This window comes from Stylophora pistillata, chromosome 7, assembly GCF_964205215.1.
Source record: "Stylophora pistillata chromosome 7, jaStyPist1.2, whole genome shotgun sequence".
Classification (NCBI taxonomy): domain Eukaryota; kingdom Metazoa; phylum Cnidaria; class Anthozoa; order Scleractinia; family Pocilloporidae; genus Stylophora; species Stylophora pistillata.
Genome location: NC_142525.1, coordinates 26883845 through 26898216, shown reverse-complemented (window position 1 = coordinate 26898216; position 14372 = coordinate 26883845). Strand labels below are relative to the sequence as shown.

Sequence of the window (14372 nt, the reverse complement as noted above, 5' to 3'; positions counted from 1 at the left end):
CAGTCAGTAACAGAAAAAACCTCCTGCCAATCATGGCTTTCAAGTAGATAAGCCATATGAATTTTCCTATGTTCTCTAACATCTCTAAACTGTATGCTGCTACGTTTGGCCTTAGCAGATGTTCGTGGATAATAATAATAATAATAATATAGATCAATTTCTATAGCGCATTTCCATGTAAATGCTCTAATGCGCTTTACAACACTGTGCGGGGGACTTTTCCAGACTGCCGGCGGCAGTTTACAATTAATAAAGGAGAAATTTTTACAGATGCCCCCTCCCCCCCTTCCCAGTAAACAGGCCAGACCACATCACAGTAATCTCGTGATGTGGGTTCTTTAACGTCCCTTGCCGAAATTAACTAATTGATAGGTGCAGGGGACGGGACCTCCGGCTTTACGTCCTATCCGAGAAGACGAAGCAATGTGAGTGAAGCGTCTTGCTTAAGGACACAACGTCAAGCCCCAGCCAGGACTTGAACCCGGGCCATCTGACCTAGAGTCCAGCGCACTGACCACTGGACTACTCACGCCTCACAATATGGATATGGATATGGATATGGATATGCAATAACCATGTTGTGGTCTGACCTAATAGCACTTTCAAAGACCCTGACCTTCTCCCACAGATGAGGAGTATTGGTTATAAAAACATCCAAGATATTTTCTCCTCTGGTCGGCTTTTTAACCATTTGAGACAGCGAAGCATGAACTAGTAAATCCTTGTATTTTAGCTGGTTAACATCCCCGGCAATAATGATTCTGCAGTTCGGATCCACAGTCATTAAATGTTCACAAGATGTCGTCAGAAAATCCAACAGTTCCTCTTGATCATATGAGGACTCATCAGGATGGTAAACAACACATGCGTAATAGACAGAATTAGGAGTCAAAACCCTCAGCCATAAACATTCAAACTCACTGGAAAGAGGACCATCGAGTCGTTCGATTTTCCAATCTCCTCTGCAAATGACAGCGACGCCACCTCCACGGCGATCTAATCTGTCTTTACAAATCATACAAAATCCATTGGGGCAAACAATGTGAGTTGGATGTATAGGCTTTAGCCTATACATCCAACAAATACACTTGACATTTTTTCTCTCTTTCAAGGCAAACCGATTACATCCCATACAAACCTTTATAAATAACCGTTTGTAACACTATACCACTCAAACCAAGAGTCACGTCTGCATTTCTAGTAGTGAGCTTGGACTGCCTGTGGGCCATACTGAGCACGTGGTCCTCTACTACCTCACGGATCGTGGAGGGCACGAAATTTATGAACAGGCCGAATTTTTGAACAGAACATGGTTAACAGGAAACCAAGATAAAAATATACTTACACGACACTGCTGAGGGACAGGGGTCTTCCTTTTTCTTTCCCTGCTTGCTCGCTCTTATCCTGAATTTGAAGAGCTCTCTATTTTTGCACCGAGTTCTGCGAGGATGCATTTCTACTCGTTGTCTCGCGCTTCCAGCTCCTCTCGAAGACGCACGTTTTCAGCGATAACCCTCTGTAGCAAAACAACGTATTGATCTTCCATTTTGCGGATGAAGAACGTTAACGATCACGAAGCAAAAAAGGATAAATGAACTGAAAAAAGGACGCTCACAACCGGAAACATTACAATGAAATGGCCTTTAATCACGCCGACAAAAGGGCCCGCCGTGTTCCCGCCAGTAGACGAGATGTACTGATTGGCTTTCTTCCACAAAAACGGTAGGTGATTGGCTGAAGTAGTTTACTCTAACCCAGTATCTTCTCGGTCAAAAAGAAAGTTGACATGCGCAGTGTTGTCCTGTTTGTTACATACGTTCGGCGCAAATGACAAAATTTCGGTAGTTCACGAGGAATCATTATTTTTTTAGATTATCTTTAACTTCTACTCGACTCGATTTTGAGGACTAATTGTCAAATATCCAATTGGTAAAGAAGTTGGCCCAGTGGGCAGTCCAAATAAATATTTCTTTCCGAGAAAAGAGTCTTACATTTATTTATACCTTTTCCCGCTTCTGTGCAAGGCTGCAGAGGGTCAGAGGGTAAGAGGGTACAGAGATAAGTTCTCACATCTTAACGTTCCTTTACACAAAGTGTGCCTTTACACAAACTTTAGGTAAACGGCGTAAAGAAGCATGCATGATTCTGACCATGTTAATGTTACCTTTACAAAAGCGTATTTAAACGTTCGGTTGGTAAAGTGTGCATTACATCACCTTTACATCCCTGGTAAATAAGCGTAAATTTGACCCATCAACTTTACGCAAACTTTACAACTGCTTTACATTTAGTTGAGTAAAGTGCGAGTTTACGCCAACTTTACGTTTTGAGTAAATAAGCGTAAATTCGACCCACCGATTTTACGCTAGCTTTACGTGGGCTGTACGTCGTGTTGCGTAAATCTTCCTTTACAGACCTTTACCAACAATGTAAAGTTGATGTAAAGTTTGTTAACCACCTTTACGCAGATTTACATAACTTTAATTTGGCGTAAATCTACATTTTCATGCTGTGAGAATGTTCGTGCATAGATGTATTTACGATATAAACTGTATTTTTGCAAGATCTCCAAATAACTGAGATTGACCGAAGGGATGCTTGAATGCAAATCATTTGCCATTCTGCAGGGTAACTGCTTGTGCTTGCATTTATTTGGAATATTGCTTGGTTTTTGTTGCTGTTTTGTCACAAGAATTGATTTAATGACGGATTGGCTGTTGACGTCTCAAGTGAATAGTTACACACATCTCTTGACGTATCTTAATTTGCTGGAATCACGAATAATTGAGTAACATCGGAATCAAAAAATCAATGTCAAAGAAAGGTCAAACTTAATTCTTATGATAAACTTAGCCTAGGATGTCTAAATGTCAATCAAAACGAACGGACATACGAACAAGAGCAATTTTAGATTGACTGTTGACTTTATCTCGCTCTGTGATTGTCTAGAAAAGTCGTGCGAATTCTTCAATCCATCAATCAGTCAATGAGATTCAAAACTAAAATCAATCGCGATTGGCGCAATCGTTTTCCCCCGCAAAGAGTTTTTCGCTCTTTGGCCTGTGAGATGTCTTCCTTTCCTCTGATTGGCTGTTGTGATTGGCTGTTGTGTTGAGTTTTGGTTTTATGACAAACAACCGAAACGTACTCCAGAGAGCGATCCTAATTTTCAATACATTACTTGTTGCATCTCATATTTTACATGTCTTTTAGGAAAATGTCGTAATAGTCGACAGTCCAGGAATTGGCGAATCTCCTATAATGGACGACATAGTAAAGAAGTACCTCCCAGAGGCTTTTGCATTTATTTACGTCATCAACAGTGAAAACGCCGGTGGAATACAGCGAGACAGGGTAAGGCAATTTAAAATGACAAATACATTCTTCTTGCCAAAATAGTTAAATTTAGGACCTGCATGGGTATTGCAAAAATGGTATAATTTTTTTAATCCTCTATTTTTGATATGTGTAAGAGCAATTTAACGAAACTCAACGAACACGATTTTCTCTGGCAGAGCAATAAACGTAAGGCATAACTTTCCAAGAAAAGATATCTACTGAACTATACCCCGCCCCGAAAAAACAAGTCGACAAGTAGCTAATTTTCGTCTCTTTGTCTTCAGGTAGAAAAACTTATCGAACACGCTAGACAGGTATCCCTTGACAAACAAAGAGAATCTTCCTCAAACTGTGCTCTGTTTGTTTGCAACAAGTGGGATCAGGTGCCGTCAGAAGAAACTAATGAAGTGAAGAACTTCATCGTCAGTAAACTCAAAAAGTGCTGGCCTAGTTTAAATCCAGAATCTCAGATAATTTATATGTCAGCAAAAGTTGCAAGTGAAACCCAGAAGCTTGGAGTGGTCACGGAAGAGTTTGGTGAACTAATGAACGGTATCAAGTCCATGGTGTTAAAAAGTATTGAGGCAAGACTACAGATTCAGTGGAGGTAAATTGTGTTAAATCCATAGCAACAAAATAGTTATTTAAGAAATTGCAAAATTTTCATTCTGATTGGCTGCGAGAAATGCACTTCCAGGAAACAAAAAGCATAAGCGAGGTACATGTAATACAATGTAGACAACGTAAACTCTATGCGAAAAAATCCGGCAAACACTCCAGCCGGGCTTTGCATAGATAAATATAGTGACGGAGCATGAAAGACAATTGAAAAAGATTGAGTTTATGGCTTTATTCTTAGGTGGCTCGACTATCTTCTCACACGTATGGCAGTCCACACGAAAGCGTTCGTTCGTAATTCGTCCAAAGATCGTAAAGATGTGATCAGTAGGATGATGTTCATCACTGACCGTCTTGAAAGTATTGAGAGGCAGCAAGGCACATTACGCAAAGAGCTGCAGACGTTCCTTGAAAACAAGACAGACAAAGCTGTGAGTACATTGTCCAAATATCTCAAGTCTGCTGACGTTATAGAGAAGTTTACTTCCTGGACGTCAAACGATGTTCCAAACACTGAAGCAAGTTGGGAGGTGACCAATAACTACATCCAAAAGGCTCTGAATAAGCGACTTCATCAGACGATTGAAGAATGGGAAGAAAAGAACCATGTCTTTTCCAAGGCTCGTTCCTCTTTGATTGAATACTTTCAGCAGAGGTTCAACTACGTCGAGGGTCAACTTCGAACGCTGGAGGGCTCCGTCTTAGCAGGAGGTGGTACCAACTCAGCAAGTGGTCCCCTAGCATCAGACGATTTTAGCGTAGCCGAAAAAGTCGTCATTGGGGTCACAAGTCCAATCTGGGTTCCAGTTGGTCTGGTTGTCCTAGTGGTCACTGTCCCATTCGTTGGCGCCATAGCTGTTAAAGAGAAGTTGGAAGACTGGAGTAAAACAAGGAACTACGACAAAGACAAGCGCGCCTTCATGGCGAAAGCTTCTGAAGAATATCTAAGGGGAGCAGCGGAAGAACAGCAGCTTAAGTCGTTCGTGAAGGAACAGCTTAAGGAAGCCCAGGGTTTTCTGAAACAGGTCTTAGATCGGATCCCTCAGCTCATAGAAGAGGACAAAATGTTGTGTCAACAATTGAGAGATGAGAATCGTTGTAAGAAAGATATAGAAATTTTCTACAAGCCGTTACACGAGGAAAGTGTGAAATTAAGAAAGGAGATGGCCCTATTTGGCATCAAAGAGGTCCGCACCATGGACATCAGTTGCGACGATTTGGAGTGGCAAGATGATGCACCTCTCGGAAGAGGAGCGTTTGCTGCTGTTTATCGGGGAATATTAGAGATTCAAGGAGAAGCGCAACCCGTAAGTGTGGCTGTGAAAGTGTGGAACGAAGAGCTTAACGGCGCTACAGCTATTGGCTTCCATTCTGAAACAGAGACGCTAAGGTTGGTCATTCGTCATTGTTTGACCTTGAAACTGTATATTTTTCGAAAAACCTTCTTATCAGCCAAATGTTTTAGGATGCACGTGATACCCTTCGGCTGGTATCTAATGAGATATTTTCCTTATTACATTATTCCCTCATATTTAAGGAGCTTATCGCGGTTGTGTTGTATCAGATGAGAAATAACAGTTGAAAGAAAAATCCGAAATAAAATAAGACTAACGAAATTTCAGACAAAAAACGAATTCTAGACATGTTGAAAGGTGCGCCACCAAAGCAACTGGAAATGACCTTTCACTAACACATATCTTCGTCCATTTCTCAAGCGGACCATTGATGGTTTTCCACTCTTTAGTCCATATCAGTGACTAGCATCTAATTCATCCTTACATTATCACCGATTAATCAAAATTAAGATCATAAGAAGAAAGGAGATCACTTCCACTGAACAACGTTCTTGATTATTGAACAATTTCGTCTTTTCAGTATCACAGTAAATGTATAGATAACAGTACGAGAATATGCATAGTGATGCAAGAGTGTGAAGGGTTAACACATGTGTTATCTTTGTGCAGGAAACTCAATTACCCCTCGATTGTAAAGTTCTATGGAGCAGCACTGCGCAAGGAAGGAAATCAGCTGAGACCAATTCTTGTGATGGAGCTCTGCAAGGGAAACCTGATGAAACACATATTCCAGGATAGAAGCAATGTACCTGGTCTGTCAACAACAGCAACTACTGCTGCGAAGAATGTGATCGGATGGGCAAAAGACATTGCCGATGCTCTGGATTACATTCACCAGAAAGGTATTGTTCACAGAGATCTCAAGCTGGAAAACGTATTGGTAAGTTAAAAATTATGAGTATTGGCTTGTGGAACCCTTAATATGTTTAATCGTAATAGTTTTTCGAAACTCGTCTCGCATCTCAGCGAGTCCTATTTTCCTGCATTCATCCAGTTTTCCTATTATGTTAAACTTTTTCCCTCTTCACACTGCCTTTCCAGCACTCCTTTAAGAGGTGCTCTCTATACTGAGTTTCACCTCAAGAACCCTCTAGCCATGTTATCCCTGGGTTTCTACACGGCATAAGCGTTATTATTATTTTTTTTACTGGAAGTCACGAATAACGTACAAATACAATCGTACAGGACAGAAATTGAATAGGGCGGTACGTTTTTTATTTTTGTTAGGAGGGTCAATCTATTACTTTTCGGCCTTCCCTGACGAATAAGTTTTTCTGAATATCATGGGTTTGACTTTAATTCGCAACAGTTAAAATTGTTTTGAATTTTTCTAATTGAGCTTGGTAGTTTCCATGAGGTTTACTTTAAAAAAAATGGACGATTTTATTAGATGCTTTGCTATCCTTTCACAGCTGTCGCAAGAAAATTTAGCTAAAGTCGCCGATGTCGGAGTTTCCAAAGAAGCAAAAGCGATCACGGGTACCATGACGGGAACTCCCATGTATCTTGCGCCAGAAGTAATCATGTCCAAAATGTACGATTACAAAGCGGACGTGTACAGCTTTGGTATAATGCTCTGGGAGATGTGGTATGGTAGGAGAGCCCTCTCTAATGTGGGAGGAAATATAAATGAGTTTTTTGAAAAAGTTGTTGAGGGTACAAGACCTATTCATGTCAAAGGCTTTAACAAGCCTCCAGCTGGCTTGCACGATCTGATGCAGCGCTGCTGGCAGGAAAAACCTGATAATCGACCAGATGCAGGACAGTGTCACAAGGAGTTGACTGAGCTTTAAAAGAAGGTTAATGTTTCATCTTTGTAAACTCTGTTTATCGACCAACCACCTCAAATGTATTTGCCGCTTAAATGTAGACTGTTGTGGAGCAAAAGTGATTGAAAGTGTTTTGAGATAACCCTTATGATTGTTATGAAGAATGGAATAGCCTCACCTGCTCCAGTTTTCCTGTCTCAAACTTGGTTCTTACATTATAGAAACTTATTTTGGTGTTAATCAATGCTGGTGTTAAGGACATCAATCTTCCTTCCCGTTTTTTTCGTTGCGGTTTCATCTAATTTCATCTAAAGTTGCCTTTCATCACGATCAGTGTCATTTGTGATGACCCACAAAAGCCTAAGCGCACAGGTGTAGGTGACCCTCTGCTACTGCGTCTATCTGAGGATCCTTTTTTAACGGGACAGGGGTCCGTTTCTCGAAAGTTCCGTTAACTTAACGGGCCCGAAGCCATGTTTTAAAATCAAAATTTGAAGGAAAGAAAAGCAGGTTCTGGCACCCAAATCAGTCCATTTTGTTTCTTTAGCTGATAGTTTTATTGTATTATTTTCAAAACTTTTGAAATCTCCATCTTGAATGAAAACAGAACAGCTTTTCGGGCCCGTGAAGTGACCGGGACTTTTGAGAAACGGGCCCCTGGGCTCTTAGTTCTCTGCCCCGCTAGGTATCCCCGTGTCTAGCGACTTTTCATGGGCGAGGCATATTGAAGACATTGTTGCGAAGGCCAACAAATCCCTTGGCCTTATTAAAAGAACATGCCGACACCTGTCTTAGCCCACCATCAGAAAACTCCTGTACTGTGCCCTCGTGAGACCTAAACTGGAATATGACAGTAACCTGTGGTCACCTTACACAGTCAAGAATCGTAAGCTGTTAGAAGATGTCCAACGTAGGGCAACGAAGTTCATTTTGAGTTATTCCCAAGACATTTCTTATACTTAGAGACTTATTAAACTGAACTTACTACCCTTGGAACACCGCAGAGAGATTTCAGACCTGCTACTATTTTTCAAATCAAGAAATGGTCTGATAATTACGGATATCCGTGATTATCTGTGCACTTCTAATCCTTGTTACAAAACCCGCAGCTATGATCCGAACAACTATAATATAAGATTTAAACACAAACAGGACTACTTTCGAAAAATGTTTTTTAATAGGTTTGCAGGACTGTGGAATACTCTTCCACCCAACATGAAATGTATAACCTCGCTCCCAACATTTAAATCTAAATTAAACAACCTATACTTTTCCAAACTTGACTCATACAGTCCTCCAGGCTAGTATTTTATAATCTTAAATAACTTGCATTTCTTGCAACTCTTTCCAGCCTTTTTATTTTATCCTTTTACTTTTTTGTTATATAGGGGTTAGGCGTTAATTGGGACGAAAGTTCTGTTCCTCTCTTCTGCCACTCCATTTTACTTTTTCTTTCTTGGTACTTTATAATGTAGATAAGTTATTTGTATTTCTTGAACTGTGGCGAATGTATTTAACTAAACTAAACTGAACTTAAGTGTGGCTTAGTCAGGCATGAGAATTAAAATAACAAATGTGTGAAATACATAGATACTAAATCAGCCGCGGACTTTGCTCCAAATGCTCTCAATAGGAAAGCAATAGAGGTAGTGTCCACTGTTAAGTTGTTAGGGCTAAACATTTCTTCCGACCTTCGGTGGAACTGTCATGTTGCTGAAATAAGTAAAAAAAGTAGCGAGTCGATTATATTTTCTTCAACTGAAGAGAGCGAATATTCCCGCCAAAGATCTGCCAATCTTTTACATGACCTGTATCCGTCCAGTAATGGAATACGCATGCCCGGTGTTTAATAATAATAAGAGTCTTTATTCATTAATTCATGTAGTCACAGCATACGTGTGACTTTACAAAAAATTAATTTAACATCAAGTACAATTAAAATTAAAAAGACACCTATTAATGAAGGATCTCTTAAAGCGTTCTGTTTTAACAACAGGAAAAATAAAATCATGTCCTCTGTTTCGCAAAAATCTCTGTTTCTTAGGAGGTAATAGTTGATAAAGGGGGTGAGAAGGAGTATCGGTGATAATTTTCCATAGCTTACTGTCTCGGTTTCTTATAACTTCAGCTATTACATACAGGTTGTTGGTGTAACCAAACCTAAACGGTCAATGCGATCAAGGTATTTACCTTGATATGCCGCTCCCCAAATCTCAATTCCATATAAAAACAGGGAGATAATTAAGAGATCGAATAATTTATTCAGTTGCTCTTTAGGATTTCCAAAATATTTACAAACGCGTAGAATATATAAACGACTTCTAGCTTTGCGTAGCAAATTGTCAACATGAAGGTCCCAGTCCGATGGATTTTCCTGGAAATTTATGCTAAGCAATTTCAACCAGCTTTTCTGTTCAATTTCCCTGTACCAGAGGTGGCAATGGTTTGGAAATTCTACCATGCACCACAATCTCCCAGGTCTTAGTGAGGTTTAGTTTCCTACGGTTTCTTACCGCCCAGTGTTGAATGCTGTCAACCTCATAAGAGAGTGATCTTGATGTGCGGAAACGGGTACCCTTAGTGTAACATCGTCAGCATATTTGAGCAATAAATTGCGCTCCGGGTAAACCGGTCTTATATCGTTCACCATAATGGAGAATAATATAGGCCCGAGGACCGTACCTTGCGGTACCCCTCTATTAATACTAACAAATTCGGTGACAAAGCCGTCCACGACTACTCTCTGTTTCCTATTGTTAAGAAAACTAACGATCCAATTGAAAACATAAGGATTGATATTAAGTGACATTAACTTATTGCAAACAATAGCATGTGAAACACTGTCAAATGCCTTACTGAAATCAAAGGAGAAAACTCTTACAAGGTCCATTGCACCATCCAACCATTTAAGCCAATGATGATGACAAGTAAGGAGCGCCAAGGTTGTGTTTCATCCTTTTTTGTAGGCAAACTGGTCTGGACCAATAGCAGACCTCAGTACAGGAGACAGCTCTTGCTTTACTACCACTCATTCAAACAGTCTCATAATGACATTAGTTAGGAAAATCGGTCTTAGCTGATTACATGTTTCGAAGGGACTCTTTTTGGGAATGGGTGTAATATTAGCTAGCTTCCACAAACAGGGGACCAACTGTTTCTTGAGAGAGGAGTTAAATACATTGGTGATTGTTGGCGCAAGTTGATAAGCATAATCCCTCCAGAACCAGAACGGAAGTTCATCAGGACCTGGAGCTGTACACTTTAATATACTCAGAAACTTCCATACAGTATGCACCTCAATTGTAGGAATACGAGTGCCATCCTGGATAGAAAGGACTTCGGGCGAGGAGTACTGATCATCAATGTTGATAGACTGGAAATACGAGTTAATTGTTTTCGGGTCAATAGTAGAGCTGACGGGTGCATTGCGAGCCTGTCTACCGGTGATCATATTGACAGTATCCCACCACCTCCTCGAACTGGTGTGATAACTACTATTCCTTTCATTAACTGCACGGATTTGTTCAGCGCAGATAAGTTTGTCGATTCGCTCTTGCAGGACATGCTTTTCAGACTGTTTGTGACTCCGCGAGTTCTTTTTCCTGATTTTACACAAATACTTAACAATATGAGACATATAAGGCAGGTCTTGGGATGAAATTCTAACCTTTATAATCGGGAAGCATTCATTAAACATTGAAAATAGAGTCTCGCTTAAACACTATTTTCGATGTTTAATGAATGCTTCCCGATTATAAAGGTTTCACAACGCGCTTCCCGCATACTTATCTGTTGAGTTAGAACAGCTACAGAAACGCGCCATGCGAATTATTTTTCCGTTTGCTCCATATAGCGATGCATTAAATCAAGCCAACTTGGAAACGCTCTCCCAACACAGGCAGTCTATCACAACTAAGCTTTTTGACTCCATCACTTGTAACTCAGACAATAAACAGTATAAGCTCTTGCCTCCTCATAACAACTGTGAACTCAATTTTAGACGAAACAGGAAATTTAATGTTCCTCTGGCTAAAACGAAGAGACTCGTTAACACATTTATAGATAGTAATTTAATCAGAATAAACTATCTATCCATCTATCTATCTACGCATTAAGTTGAAGGAACATAGGAGTGGTGCGTGGTGGGTCTCTAAATCTCCCCAGGGTGACTGTTTTGATATGATTACTTTTATGTCTTGGTCTTCTTTAGACCTTTCAAGCGAAAAAAGAGATTCGAAAAAGTCTTAAAGAAGAGAGAGAGAGAGAGAGAGAGAGAGAGAGAGAGAGAGAGAGAGAGAGAGAGAGAGAGACGGGCGACCGTCCTCTCTTTTCAAAAGGCATGGTCCAGTCATTGACTCGTAGTATGGTAAAGTAAACATCATTACAATAGCTTCAATGATCGAGCTGATTCCGTTTACTTAGCGCAGGTCAACATGTGCATCAGTCTCTTTAGAGCTTATTTTTTTGGGCTTATGACAAGTAGTTAATGTTCAAATGTGAACGAAGAGCAACAAGAATACTCTTTGGGTGAATATTGTTCTGTCAGCTTGTATGAAACCTTTAGCCAGATTGAAGAGTTCACAGTTAGTTTTACCATTTGCTATAAGACGTTTGTAGTCGTTTATTCCCAGGATAATTCGTATAGAGCATTCTTTTATCTAAGTATATGCATGAAATAAAATACTTCTTGGTCAAAAGTTATCTGCGTACTCCTTACACAGTCACAGAAATAATAGAGTTCAAGTATCACAAGTGATGCAACGATCGTCGATGAGCTGCACTTTAAGTAACTGGAGAAAAGAAGCTTGCAGAATTTTTAAGCCTCGACGGATTTCGAACCCTTGCCACCCAGAACTCAGTAGTTAGGCGCTACTGCCAACCGTGCTACGAAGCCACCCCGTAGAAACGGGAGGACTGTCTATAATTTATTTAAATTGCAGTTCACCCGTGAGGATCGCTGTTTTTCTTAATTTTCATTTACAGTTCAAATCATTTCCCAGATAAATGAAGCTTTTTTTACGTCAAGTTGTATGTATTGAGATACCAGAAACACGTAGGGCCGCTTCGTAACCCTTTAACTCCAAGGAGGGATCAATATGTAAGTTCTCCCTACAATGTCCATGCATTACCTACCAAACAGGTAATGAGAATAACAAACTTATGAGATAAATATATCTTATCAACCAAGCGCGAGGGCCGTACTGGGAGAATATCGGCCCGAGGTCTTGACAGTACGGACCGAGTGCAGCGAGGTCCGTACAAAAAAGACCGAGAGCCGATATTCTTCCGGTACGGTCCCGAGCAAGCTTGGTTAATAAGAGATTTATTATACGACTGAAGTTCAATGGGACACAAGTGCAGTATCATTCGGGACCATTCGGGACAGTGCCCGGTCCAATACTGAGAGAATATTGACCGGCAATAGAGCAATTTGATTGGTTGATTTTAGGTATTGGCCCTCTGACTGCCCGAGTCGTATAATAATAGAGTTACAGAAGCCAGTGGTCCTAATTTTTAACTTACCAATATGTTTGCCAACTTGAGATCTCGGTGAACGATACCTTGTCTGTGAATGTATTTCAGAGCATCGGCAATGTCTTTTGCCCATCCAATCACATTTCTGGCAGCAGTAGGTGTTGATGACTGACCGGGTACCTTGCATTTATGTCGGAAAATGTGGCTCCTCAAGTTTTCCGTGCAGAGCCCCATCACAAGTATTGTTCGTAGCCGATCCCCTTCCTTATGCAGAGCAGCACCATATAACTTTACAATAAAGGGATGGTTCAGCTTCCTACACAAGGATAACGCATGGGTTAACCCTTTACACTAATATGCATATGCTCTGTACTGTTCTCCATAGATATTCCGCTATCTTGATAGGAAAATTTTGGTAACATTCAAGAGCTTCTTCTAGTGGCAGTTACATCATTTATTTTCGTGAGTTTAACATCTGAGTCAGCAGTAATGATTTATGGGAAAACTAGAAGCTACTAATCATGGGGACAAAGGGCCAATCGCCATTAATGACCTTTCGGAAAAATGAATGGTGTTAAGTTTAACTGTAAAAGTCATTCTTAATTACTATCTGGATGTACCTTTAAATATGCGTAGATATTGGCGGTTGTGAAATATGTGCATGCTTAAGCATCCGCAATTTTGATCTGTTCTTTGCTTATTTCAAACCACGAGATCACGTAGTTAAAAAATGGTCTCGGAGGATAATCTAGAACGCGGTTTTGCAAGCAGCAACTGAAATTTGTTTCAAGTCTTTGACTCCCGAGATCTGACTATTGACTCTCTCTTCCAGCTGCTGCACATCTCCTTATAAATTAGTTACAAGAATTTGGTGTAAGATCAAGCTAATAGTCTTTATTACACGACACGGGCAGTCAGAGGGCCAATAACTAAAATCAACCAATCAAAATGCTCTATTGCCGGTCCAATATTCTCTAAGTATTGGACCGGGCACTGTCCCGACTGGTCCCGAATGATACCGCACTTGTGTCCCTTTGAACTTCAGTCGTATAATAAATCTCTTATTAACCAAGCTTGCTCGGGACCGTACTGGAAGAATATCGGCCCTCGGTCTTTTTTGTACGGACCTCGCTGCGCTCGGTCCGTACCGTCAAGCCCTCGGGCCGATATTCTCCCAGTACGGCCCTCGCGCTTGGTTAATAAGATATATTTATTAAATCTAGCCTATTTTACTCGCCTTCACCCAGCTTTCCTTGTTGTTGTTGTTGTTTTTTCCTCACTTTGCTTTATAAGCCCTCTTTGAAGCCCTAACACTGAGTTTCCATGAAGGCTAAAGAAGTTGTTATTCGTTTTCTCATTACGTTTTCCATCTATAGCTGTCACAAGAAAATGTTGTCAAAGTTGCCGATGTCGGTGTTTCCAAAGAAGCTAGAGCGATCACAGGTACCAGAGTGGGAACTCCTGTATCTGGCTTCAGAAGTAATCAACTCAAGTATGTACGATTACAAAGCGGATATATACAGCTTCGGTATAATGCTCTGGGAAATGTGTTATGGTAAGAGAGCCCTTCTTCATGTGGCAAGAGATGAACATGAGCTTTTCGACGTAGTGATTGGGGGTACCAGACCTTTGCATGCCCAAGGCTCAAATACGCCACCAGCTGCTTTGCAGAAAGTAATGAGGCGTTGCTGGGATAAAAACCCAAACAAACGGCCAGATTCAGCCCAATGTTATCAAGAGTTGTCTGAGCTATTCAAGAAAGTTTGAGCACCACCCTTGTAAAATCTGGTCGTCAGGCAACCACTTGAAACGTATT

The 14372-nt window shown here is 40.6% G+C and overlaps 1 protein-coding gene across 1 annotated transcript in view; it reads left to right on the top strand.

Moving 5' to 3' along the window:
• Positions 1-7321, top strand: part of LOC148727311 (uncharacterized) — a 17793-nt gene extending 10472 nt beyond the window's left edge. The window contains exons 4-8 of the mRNA XM_088729031.1: positions 3214-3354; positions 3624-3946; positions 4199-5347; positions 5922-6192; positions 6725-7321. Of these exons, the coding sequence (XP_088585157.1) occupies positions 3214-3354; positions 3624-3946; positions 4199-5347; positions 5922-6192; positions 6725-7105 (2265 nt within the window). The 3' untranslated portion in view covers positions 7106-7321. The remainder of the gene's footprint in view (positions 1-3213; positions 3355-3623; positions 3947-4198; positions 5348-5921; positions 6193-6724) is intronic.
• Positions 7322-14372: the final 7051 nt, after the last annotated feature.